The sequence below is a fragment of the Peromyscus leucopus genome, chromosome 1 (assembly GCF_004664715.2).
Source record: "Peromyscus leucopus breed LL Stock chromosome 1, UCI_PerLeu_2.1, whole genome shotgun sequence".
Classification (NCBI taxonomy): Eukaryota; Metazoa; Chordata; class Mammalia; order Rodentia; family Cricetidae; genus Peromyscus; species Peromyscus leucopus.
In genome coordinates, this window is record NC_051063.1 from 33,518,642 (window position 1) to 33,531,082 (window position 12,441).

General features: G+C 47.7%; 1 protein-coding gene across 1 annotated transcript in view; it reads right to left on the reverse strand.

Annotated features, from left to right (window-relative positions):
• Nucleotides 1-6,322: 6,322 nt before the first annotated feature.
• Rbm20 (RNA binding motif protein 20) overlaps nucleotides 6,323-12,441 on the reverse strand; it is a 205,746-nt gene continuing 199,627 nt past the window's right edge. Inside the window, 2 exon segments of the mRNA XM_028875066.2 lie at nucleotides 6,323-6,719; nucleotides 11,432-11,553. Coding sequence (XP_028730899.2) covers nucleotides 6,609-6,719; nucleotides 11,432-11,553 — 233 coding nt within the window. The 3' untranslated portion in view covers nucleotides 6,323-6,608.

Below are 12,441 nucleotides of genomic sequence, written 5' to 3' on the forward strand. Positions count from 1 at the left end.
CAGAGTAAAAGCTTGTCTGGGAAGAAAAGGGAGGGAGGGAGGGAGGGAGCGGGGGAGGGAAGGTAGAGTAAAAACTTGTCTTGAAAGAAAAGAAAGGAACAGGGGAGGAAGGGGGAACAGATATGAAATAAATACATGCTTAGAGTTCAGCTCGCCTGCTCATAGCTTGTCTAGTCCTTTGCAAACCACTTTGTCTCTCAGAGCCTCATTTTCGCCTACTGGAGAAAACATCAGTATCTATGTTTCAGGACTGTGAAGGAGCCAAGGAACACTGTCCCTGCAGAGTGCACACAGGTGGCCTGCAGAGAGCCTCAAGAATGAGCAGGCCTGATGCTGGCTTTACTGGTTCATGCAGGAGAGAAAGGAACCCCAGGCTTCCTGATGACACTGACGTGCCCTGGCGATGCTCAGACTCCCCTCCCTTCAGTCTCCCCAGAAGGAGCATTGCCAGAGGCTCTGCTAAAGAGTGGGCACTTGCAACCACTAACAGAAAGAGACCCCAAAGAAGAAAGGGTTCAGAGGGAATGGGAGGGGATAATGGGAGGGTAGATGTGGTTGGTGGTTTGAAAGAAAATGGCCCCCAAAGGGAAGGGCACTGTTAGGAGGTGTGGCCTTGTTGGAGTAGGTGTGGCTTTGTTGGAGGAAGTGTGTCACTGTGGAGGCGGGCTTTGAAGTCTCATATATGCTCAAACCATGCCCAGTGAGACAGTCTACTTCCAGTTACCTGCATATCAACATGTAGCAGCTACCTCTCCAGCATCACGTCTGCCTGTATGCCACCATGTCCTGCCATGATGATAAATAATGGACTGAACCTCTGAACTGTAAGTGAGTCACCGCAATGAAATGTTTTCTTTGTAAGAGTTGCCATGGTCATGGTGTCTCTTCACAGCAATAGAAACTCTAAGACAGTAGATATAATCAAAATACATAATATACACGTTTTAAATTTTAAGTTTGAATAAAGAAAGGCTGTGTGTCTAAGCCCAGTACCTATGAGTCCCACTAAACAAATCCTGCCTCACGCCCCACTCTCCTGACCTCATTACAGCTCCCACCAGCTCCATGTGCCATAGCCATGCTCCCCTTCCTGTGTCTCACAGTCACGCTTTCTAGACCACAGTCCCCCCACTCCCCTGAATGGTCTCCATTCATCTCTCCTCTGCATGTGTGCCTAGTAAAATAAATGCCCCTTCTATTCTAGGAACTGATGGGGAAGTCCCTAGTTGTCATAGAAGGCAGCTGACACCACCTGGACTGAATTCCCTACAGACTTGCTAAAATGCAAATGCCCAGGCTTGATGTTGATCAGACTCTCCACAAGAGGACTGAATCTGTCGTTATGGCAAGCTGTCCAGGTGATTTAGATCAAGGATCTGCCTTCCATACCTTGTGGACTGACAGCATCCAGCAAGAGTCACCTGAAAAATTCCCTGCATAGTTTAATAGCACTTTGTGTGGCCCAGCAGTACTACCCAGACTGAAATCTAATAAGCCAAGTTGCTATAGGTCAGTCACTTCCCCTTTCTGCACCTACCCTGCTCTTTCTGTCTCTCTTGCAAAAATAAAGACCATACTGGGTACAGGAACATGTGGGCGGAGGAGACTGAAACAGGAATTCAAAGTCAGTCTGAACCCCTCTCAAAACATTACAAAAGCCAATCAGTCAATAAACAAACTAAGAAGGAAGGAAGACTTTGAGGGTCTTTGGGGCTATCCTACTCTTAAATGCTTGGGGTTCTACCTAAGACCATCATGGTGGAAAAAGAAAATGAGAGCTCTCAGGGATGAAACTAGATATCACACCACCACCTATGGAGAGAGCAGCACTTGCTGCTGATGCTCAAAGGGCACAGAGACCTTAGGCCAGGCAGAGGCCAACATCAGCATCTAGGAGTGACTAATGTACTGTGAGGATCAACTCCAGCCTCCGCATCACAAAAGTCAGTCAGGGCAGGTGTGGGCACAAGGCAGGATCTGAATGTAAGGGGACTGTTCCAGAGCCAGGCTATGGGGACATCAGAGAGCAGGTGAGCAGGACACCCAGGCTTGGGGAAGCAGCCGCAGCACAGGGAGGTCTCACCCGACATGGGCGACCCCGGAAGAGAGTGTAAATGGACTGTACTCTCCAGAGCCGTGCACATCCAGCAACAAGCTGGGACTGGACACCTGGGACTGGCACCCCAGGCATCCTGGGCCTGACTGAAAGCAGGAGTAAGAAGAACAAGTTCTGGCCCATTCCTGCCTTTGATCAATGAGGGCACAGACAGCAGCTGCAAGGAAGAATGGTCTCCAGCCCTGCTGGGGAATAGAGGCCTGAGCTCAGCCCCAGGCTGGCCATCATGAGACTGAGGTGGGGGCGGGGCCACAACAGGCTCAACAGGAATTTTCCGTAGATCTGTAATCTGCTACAATAATTACAGGCGGCCCTGCTCTGCCCTCTGGGTCCAGGCTGCCCATCCCATCCTCATCGACTCAAGAACACTGCTAACCAGGAAGTGGGGCACAGAAAAGGTTCTAGGCCATTGGAAGCTCTAGCCAAGCAGGCCCAGAAGATTGGTACAGCTTCACTTGAACCAACTGGTGAAAGTGGAAGGTTGTGGCACAGATTACATGTTGCAAAAACAAAGGAGATTTATTACCTTGAAGCATACCAGATGCTCTTCCCAGCAAACCTCCTTAACCCGGAAAGTGATTAATATCACCACTTCCTTTTATGCCCATGGAAACAAACCCAAGGAGCACACAGAGCTAACTACACAAAGATAGACCTCTGCTTGGGACAGTGTCCATGACAGCACTGACCACCAGATCTTTGTTGTCTACCATCAAGATGGCCTGACCCTGGTTCAAGACAGATGGGTTCAGTCACTAAAGGTTGGAGAGCACTGGTTGGCAATGTTACAGGTTCATGAGAAGCCTCTTGACTCCAGAATGGTCATCAGAGACCCCCTATACCACTGAAAACCTTTTCCTCTCTGGTTTCCTAACCAGAGCCCAAAGTAGGAGCTGTTTTGTAGTCTCTGCTCAAACCTTTATAATATTTGAGAGCTTTGGAAATAAAGTTGGTAATAAAGTGTCTACAACCTGTTGTGAGATATGTAATTACACTGTGTAAAGATATGTCACTATGATTGGTTTAATAAAAAGCTAAATGGTCAAAACTAGAAAGGAGGTATAGGCAGGACTTCTGGACAGAGAGAGCCCTGAGAAGGAAAAAGGGGGAGTCACCAGCCGGAAGCAGAGGAAACAGGACATACAGAAGGAGAGGTAAATCCATGGGCCATGTGACAGCATGTAGATTAATAGAAATGGGTTAATTTAAGAGCTAGTTAGGAACCAGCCTAAGGTAAGCCCAAGCTTTCATAATTAATAATAAGTCTTCATGTCATTTATTGTGAGCTGGCAGCCCAAAGAAAAGTCCATCTCCACCGACCTTCACAAACACCATGACATATACTCAATAAATGATTGGATAAAATTTAAATAAGGTGGAGAGAGGTCAAGAAAGATGCCTAACATCAACCCCTGTCCTCCACATGTACCTGCATATATGTGCACCACACTCACAGGTACACACACACACACACACACACACACACACACACACACACACGAAAGTCAAAAGGAGACCAAATGCTAGCATAGAGTGCTATGAGCCCCTGACCAGATATTGAAAGACCGCTGCATAACAGAGCCACTCAGAAGCTTTCAAATTTTCTTTATTAAAAACCATTTTTTCCTTTTGTAAAAACAAACACTTTGGGTCAATTACATAGATCAGAAAAAAATGAGTTCAAACTTAAAGTAACTAGCAGTCCTGTTTCTCTCAAAAGTTCACAAAACAATCTCTGGTCCAGTTCAAGTATACTCTTAACAGATCACTGCCTCGGACTGTCCAAGAATGGGAAACCTGAACACTGATGGCTGCTATTCATATCAACAAGTTCACCCAAGCCCCTGCGAATGCAACCTGGATACCTCCAGGTGCTCACAGTGAGCATAAGAGAACACAGGCTTTCCATACATCCACTCAGGGTGCAAATGAATCTTTTGTGCAAGGTAGCAACTGTTCATGAGCAACCTTGGGGAGAGACATTTTGAAATGATTGGTGAAACACTGAATAGAAGTTTTAAAAAAGAAATCAATATCTTCCTGGTTGTTTTTACTACTGCATTGCGTGTAACACACATAGGAACAAAAAGTGCAAGGACCATGCCAATGGAATTATATAAAAATAAATATATATGCATATATACACACACAAGTATAGAATCATCCATGACTTTAAACTGAAAGTTGTGACTAAAAGTAGAGACTACCTTTTCTTTCTCCCTTTGGAGGGCCTTTTCCAGAGTGCTCATCAGGTCAGTTTACCATCAAGGGAGCCCTCTCACTGCTTGAGAACTGGGACATGTGGATTTCCACAGAAATGCCACTAGCACAGGAGTCAGCGGTGTTGGTGAGGTCTGCCTCACTCTGCTAAAAGACAAAGGGTCCAGCCTCTGATAATGTGCAGGTCTCGTCTCGGATGGAGCTGTTAATGGGTTTAGGGATGTGGCCAACAGCTGTTCCCAGAAGTCAAAGTTTTTCTCAGAAATGGGAGAGACTTTGCTGATGACCACAGTGTCATGACCACAATACTGGGTTATCATCTGGGGAGTCCACCAGGGGAATGGTGGGGACTGAGACACACTATTTAATCTTTACACTGTGGATACCACCTTCCTGAAGCTTCAACTTCCCATCACTCCTTTCCAGACTGGCCTGTCTCCCTCCTCTCAAGGCCTTAACTCCTCTTTCATAGGTTCCAAAAGTTCTTTCCTGGCCAGGAACCACAGGCCTCAAGGTTTACACATGGTCATTTCTTTTCTGTGCCTCAGTTTCTTCACTGATAAAATGTTGGTGTTGAACGACATCATTTCTCCATTCCTCTTCCATGTGTACAGAGTACAGAATGGCAATGTAAGGGGGAAGAAAAGACATGACCCCTGTCCAGTCTACTTGCCTTTACCTGGGAACATAAACAGGCAACTTACACAGGTAAACCATCCACATGGAGAAAACCTTAAAGGAGGCATGTCCACTCATGGAGACAGCACCAGGTTCTCTCTGACCTGGGTCCATTCGATGGCTCAAGTGGAGCTCATGTCCTCTAGTACTTGTCCAAGACCTTCCATTAAGACCCTTCAGCCCACATGGGATGGGGGTGCTGGCCCCATTGGGAATCAAGGATCCGTTCTTCCTAGCATTTTAACATCCAAATCGGCATAAGTGGTCTGTCCATCCCCACTTAAAAGTCCCCAGAAAAACAAGTGTTTTAATTTCTCCTTCAATGGGGGATCATTTTCAAGTCATTCTAATACAGAGTACCCAAGAGTAGAGGCATCAAGGGTGAATCAAGGTCAGATGCCAGTGCCTTGATCCTGACTTAGGCTGATTCACCAGGGTCGGCATGCACCCAGGGCCCACACCAATTTCCTCCTTTAACTATAGGAAAAAGCTGTGGCTGACCTCAAATTGAGGTAAACTGTAATCTACCCAACATCACTGTCCTGAATAGAATAAATCCAGGCCCATCCTTAAATCAAGAAGTTTGGATTTGATCTACCAGAGCTTCTACAATGTTGGGTTCTTCTTTGCTCCATAAAATTAATATGATTTTACTTTAAGGATTTAGCCTGGTGATTTTCTAGAATAACTGAGGATATATGACTTTCTGAAAATGGGGGTGTCAAGGCTGAGCACATAGCTCAGTTGGTAGAGTCTTTGCCTTTTTGCTGGAAGCCCTGGGTTTGATTCCCAGCACCACAATGCCTATAGTCACAGCACTCAAGAGGTAGAGGCTAGAGGATCAGGAGTTCAAGATAACCCTTCAAGGCAGACCCTGGACCTCATGAGAATCAGCCGAAAAACAAAGACCCAGAGCTTCTGGGCTAGGCATATAGCTCAGTGGTAGAGCACCTGCTTAGAATGTGCAAGGTCCTGGGTTTAATTCCCAGCACTAGCCAAAAACTGAAAGAGAAAAGGAGCCTTTTCATAATGGTGGGGCCCAGCTGGAGGAAACCACATCTACCTCTGCCAACTGATTCATCCGTGATCCCTCTCAAGACTGAAGAACCTGGCTCAGCTCCCCTACTCTTAGGACACACAGAAGCCAGACTGCAGGACCACCTCAGGCTCACTGAAGGGACTCTAAATCCAGGGATTCTGAGGCTCACTGAAGGGACTCTAAATCCAGGGGTTCTGTTAAGCTTTTTCCTTACATGACCCACCCTCACTTGACTGACCTACCATAACCAACCAAAAATATGAACACAGTGACAGTCCCTGAGAAGTTGGATTTTATGGAAAGGAAATGAACTTTGGCACAGAAGGGCTAGGTGAGAGGAAGAGAGAAAAACAGAAGAAACAGGAAGCTGGTCACCCTTGGAGGGCGGGACTTAGAAGGGTGAGTTTGCTCGTCTCTGGGAACAAGCCCAAGCACCGTGTCCTGCTGGGCTCTCCTCCTTCTCTGCTCTCAGTTCTGTCCCCGAGGCCAGACTGGCCCTAGTTCAGCAGGCTTCCTATCCAGCTTCCAGAGACAGTGGCCATGGCAGCAGCCGTATCAAAGCCTTTTCCTCTCGAAGTGTGGCACAATCCCGCTGTCCTCGGGGCTTGGACTGCCTGCCCCTTCCATCTCCTTCAGGCCCTCTTCTGCCAGCTGGGACAAGTACTTCTGTGGAGGAGAGAGAGACAATACAGGCAGAGAGATGTCAGTGGTGGCATTGTGTGTGTGTGCGTGGTGTGACACTACTTTTCTAACACTGTGGCAAATGGGGGCCACGTCTCCCATCTCCAGTGTGTCTTAGGGCAATAGGACCCCATTATATTTATAAACAATGTAAGTAGCTTGTGAGAAAGGCAGAAAGGACAGATACTAACCATGGCAACCACTCCTTGTTGCCAAGCACTTGCTAGCCACCTGGCTTACACTAACTCAACCCTTGTGATAATGCTACCTGTTTTCCGGAGAGAGTGGCAGAAGGAGAGATTGCGGAGGGTGGCAGAAGTCCAGGACTGGCCCGCGGTGGCATCAGAGATTCTCAGCAGTCCTGAGGGACAGGCTGTGGGAGAGGGCCTCGGGCCCTCTCAGTGGGCTGAAAATAGCATGTCCTCTCTCCAGTGAGTGCTTGCCTCCACAAAGCTAGAAGCACTCAGAGCTGTGACTGGCCATGGCCACTAAGCCAGCTGGGGCTGGTCTGTGTTCCGGATATCTGGGCTCAGCTCTGTAAGCGCAGATGAGGGAAGGCCTGACTGCCTCAGAGCAGCAAGAACAGTGTAGACGGCACTTGACTGGTAATTATAAAGGTCAGGTCCAGTTCAGTGGTCGAGTGTGCAGTCTCAGCGAATAGATGTCCTGGGTTCAAATCCACACTCTCTGCAGGCAAGAGACTGAATGTCCCTAACATCTGTGAAGTGAGGGTAACCATGGCAACCTGGAGAGCAGTCAGGGAGTGGGGCAGTGTTTGCTATAAGTGGAAAACCGACAAATGCCTCACAAAGCACTCAGCATAATGCCTGGCACATGGTAAATACTCAAGAATGTCAGACTTTCTCATGAGCCGAACCTTCTGTAGACTGGGAGAGTCCCTAATCTTCCCCCACCCCCGCAGACAACTCATCTGTTAAGTGAGAGCAATGGCATCTCCCTCACCCTCCACCTGCTGTGGAGCTCCAGCTTTTGGAGGTGGGCGCAGTTTGACTTGGAGCCAGACCCCTAGCAGATGCCTGTGGGCGAGGCTGCTGCTGGAGAGCACCATCTTTTCCTCTGCCAGATTCAAGAATACTGAGTGGATGCGTACCCTGTGTATGTGTGTGTTCTTTGCAGCTTGCAACCACTTTCCTGCCCAGTAAGGCCTATGCTGGCTGTGCCAGATCACTCCCTGTGGGTTCACATAGAGCCCTGACCAGCAATGGCATAGCAGAATTTCTGGAAGCTGTACTGAGGCACCTTCCACCTGCTCCTGCCTCCCCGGGCATCCCTGAGCCTCCACTCAAGGCATCCTGATGAGTTGCCTGACTTGAGTCAGCCAGCACCTGCTATGTGGGTCACAAGTCTTCACTTTTCACAAACATGCAGTTTGGGATGAAGTGGGAGAGGAGACAGAGACAGAGACGTTCTGCCAAGGCCCTGACAGAAGTCCCATCTGAGATGGCTGGGGCAGAGGCTCCTGGCTCCCTGACAGGTACACCGGGGAAACTTGAACTCAGATTGGACAGTGTGAGGAGCTGAGGCCATGTCTACACCTAGTGTATCCAGGGACCACAGGGGTGGTGCTGGCCTGCTGTGGGAATGGGGAGCAGTCTGGAGTCTGGCCCTAGAGGCCCTGAAAACCATGCAGACCACTGCCCTGGAACAAAGGCAGCATCTGAATTCTTCTTAACTCTCTTGGGGAGACTGAGTTTGAACTTTGGGTCTCCTTGGGAGCTATAGAATTCCACCAAGAAAAGACCAAAGATTCTCACACTGAGGAATTCAACATTCACAGAAAGAAAGATTCTCGGCCTTGGTATGTGGCTCAGTGGTATTTGTCTAGTATGTTCGAAGCCTTAGGTTTGATCTTTAGCAAAGAAGATTCCTGGGTCCACACTAGAATGAATAGGAAAGCGGGGGAGTGTAGGGCTCAAAGATGATGCATTTTAAAAAGATGCCAGCTAACTCAATGGGAAATCAGTACCAGGTTACCCCAGGACCCTTCCAGCTTGCAAATGGTCTAAAGAGAATGAGGGAGTCCATGGGTTGGGTGACTGTCCCTGAGTAGCTCTGCTGTGCCGGGTCTCAAGTCCCTGCTCTAGTCAAAGCAGGCCACCATTCCCTGTCCTCCCCAGGAGGGACAGGACACATGTCTGCAGTGCTCAGAACAGCTGCTCCCTAGAGGGAAATCAAGAGGCTTAAATGACCTGTTTGGGCCCAGCCAGAGACCGTCTCTTACATGTGGGAAGCCAGGTCGGGACGTCACAGGCGTGTTTTGAAGATTAACTTAGTGGACTAAAAAGAAAGGAGTGACAGAGAATCAAGTGACCCGGGTCAGGGCCAGGAGCCCCTCTCAGCACAGGCTGGAGCGAATCTTACAGCTTTCTCTCTGAATTTCAGCTTCCTCGGTGATAAGGCAAACCCAAGATTCCTAACTAGATGTTCACATTAATCACTTCAAGAACACTCTTAAATCACATGCTACTGCTGCCCTCCAGTACGTGACCTAGAGCACGTACTCCAAACCTTGGGCAATTCTAGTTCACATTCCTGCTTATGGACCACCAGATTCGGTCCAGCAAAATGTCTCAGTGGGAGAGGGCGAGTGCCTCCAGGCCCGTGGACCTGAGTTTGTTCCCGGAACTCAAATGGTGGAAGGAGGGAATCAGTTCCTGCAAGTTGTCCTCTGACCTCCACATGTATGCTATGTATGGTATGTGTGTTCCTACCTTCAGAACTAAATAAATAAATGTAAAAATAACACACACTATTTAAAAAAAAAAAAAAAACCATCAGATCAGTCACTCTAAAAAATTACCTGTGAGAGGAACACCTGGCCTAAAACTAGGGCAACGACACCCCAGGCACATCTTAGGTTGAGCCATGTGGCTCAAACTCTGGTTATTCATTCTGTGTGTGGTGTTCATGTGTCTATACATTCGTGTGTGTGTGTGCGCACGCGCGCATATATAGTGTGTGTATATGTGTGTATTTATATATGTGTGAATATATGAATGTATATGTGTGTGTATGTGTGTGTATGTATATGTGTGTGTATATATGTGAGTGTATGTATGTATATGTGTGCATGTGTATGTATATATGTGTGTGAGTGTATTATGTGCATGTATGTATGTGTGTATATGTGTGTATGTGTGTGTACATGTGTGTGTAGGTATATATGTGTGTATAGGTATAGATGTGTGTGTGTATATGTGTGTGCGTGTGCATGTGTACGGAAGCCAGATGTTGATATTAAGTCTCTTCCTCCATCACTCTCTACTGACCTGGAGCCTACCAGTCTGGCTGGACTATCTGGCCAGTGAGCTCCAGAGATCTTCCTGTCTCTGTCTCCCCAGTGCTAGGATTATAGGCGTGCATCACCTTGCCCAGCTTCTATGTGAGCACCAAGGAGCCAAACGCAGGTACACGGCAAGCATTTTACTGCCTGATCCTCTCCCTGCCTCTCAGCTTTGACAGTAAAACTGCAGCTGCCTTGAAGCACTCAGCCTCTCAACCTCACCCCTGCAAAGGAAATGCATGTAAAACCCAGCCTGTGCCAGGACTTCATCATGAAAGCTACATTCGTGTTAGGTGTAGACCTGGCCTCAGCTCCTTACACAGTCCAACATCAATTCAAGTTTCCCTGGTGTACCTGACAGGGACCCAGGAACCTCTGCCCCAGCCATCTCAGATGGGGGCTTCTGTTGGGGGCCTTGGCAGAAAGCCAAATACTAGCATGCTCATTGACTTTAGGACACTTTCCGAAAACCCGTTAACATCTCTGAAGTAAAATTGCGTCTTGCAGTCGACAGTCTCTTGCTTCATTTGCTACACTGCTTTTCCTAGTTGGTGTTAAACTGTCTATCAGGCTGAGGATGTGGCTCGGGCACAGAGTATGTGATAGTATATTTAAAGGCCCAATCCCCAAGGAATAAACATGAAAAAAATGGTATTTACTAATAAAGGCATCTTAGATTGGATGAAATGTAGAGTTCAGGACATTTTTTGTTTGTTTGTTTGTTTGTTTGTTTGTTTTTGTTTTTCAAGACGGGGTTTCAGGACATTTTGTAAGCGACATTTTAACATAGTGCATTGCTTAGTTATTTCCCTTACCCCTGGTCTCCCACACTCAACTGGAACCTACAAGGGATTTGTCTGGATTTGTTGCTGTTGTTTCCACAGTGCCTAGAACAGTTCTGCATGTATGCGCTGCAGCCTGTGACGATCCTTTGTTGTGCTACCTGGACATTTAAATGGGGCAAAACTGCGGTTTTCATTCCAGTAAAACAGGTTATGTGCACGGAGGAAGAGAAGTGGAAATGCCCATAGCTGAAGCACCCGGGCCTGGCTGAGAGAGCTAGCTGTATGTGTGTCAGGAGAGTACCAGCAGAGCTGGGTTCTCCATCTAGCTGGGGTGGCCAGTGTTTAAAAGGCCACTGGGGTGCTGTAAGTACTAAGGCAGAGTTGATGCTCTGAGCACCCTTAGGATGAAGCCATTCTGTGGGACAGCCTGGTAGAGTCGGCTGTTCTCCACGTGGTGGGAGGAAGTATCAATTTACAGGAGCATGTCTAAAAGGTATGCTTGAAGATGAGAGTTCAAGTCGGAAGTAAGTGAGGCCCAAGACTTCTGGTGCTGGCTTGTGCGGGAGACGGAATTCTCACCAAGGTGTACAGCAGGGCGGGACGGTTACCTGTAAGTTCCTGTAGTGGACAGGACTGCGACAGTGGCTGACTTTGGCCACCTCCTCACTTGTGTAGAACAGACCACACAGCTTGCAGTAAAAGCCAGTCCTGGGAACCACGAACTCCACTCCTGGGGAAGGGTGGGGAATGGACAGGCAGCGTTAGGGAAGTGGAGGGGACGCCACGGCCCCGCCTCACTTGCTGTTGACTTTGGCCATTACCAATCCTCCCAGCTTCACCTCATTGTCCACATTTGCAACAGAGCCACGGAGAGCAAGTGCCCACTCCATTCACAGGTGGTTGTGAACGTCGGGCCTCGGTGTCCTGCCTTTCCTGTCTGAGTCCATGAATCGGCCTCTGAGGAGAAGGAGGCCTCTCTACTTGTCTAAGGACTTCATGTCTCCTTGGTTCCCCTTTCTGCATTTGGGACCAAGAGTATAAGAAAATTCTCTGTATTTTGAGGTTTGTTTTAGGATCATTTTTATTAAAGAAAAATAAAACTAAATAGAAGAGGAAAATTTACTCACTCACTCTAAATGCAAACATGTTTTTCCATGTGATTTGTCATAGACCAGGCTGACCTCAAACTCACAGAGATGCACTTGCATTGGCTTCCTGAGTACTAGAACTAAGCCTAGGGTATTCAGGTCCTACATGCTGGAAGGAAGTCTTCCCTATGTGAGCAGAACACAGCAGCTGAGGGAGGGGGCTGCTCCTATTTCCTCTGCTGGGACAATCTGGGGAGCTGGGTTGAAAGGAAAAAAGCAGTGTGGCAACTTCCTTAGGGAGGTGGAAGAGGCACCCATTCCTCAGTGCCCTGAACCTCCTAACCACAGCCCGCCTTCCTCTTCCTCCACTTTGTGCTCAGTACACAGGAGATCCTGAACTTGTGAATAGAACTTTCTTTTACATCTCAATAATAACAATAGCAATAACAATAAATAATAATAATAATAATAATAATAATAATAATAATAATAATAAATGTATTAGTGGGAAGCAGTGGTCTGAGGGAGGA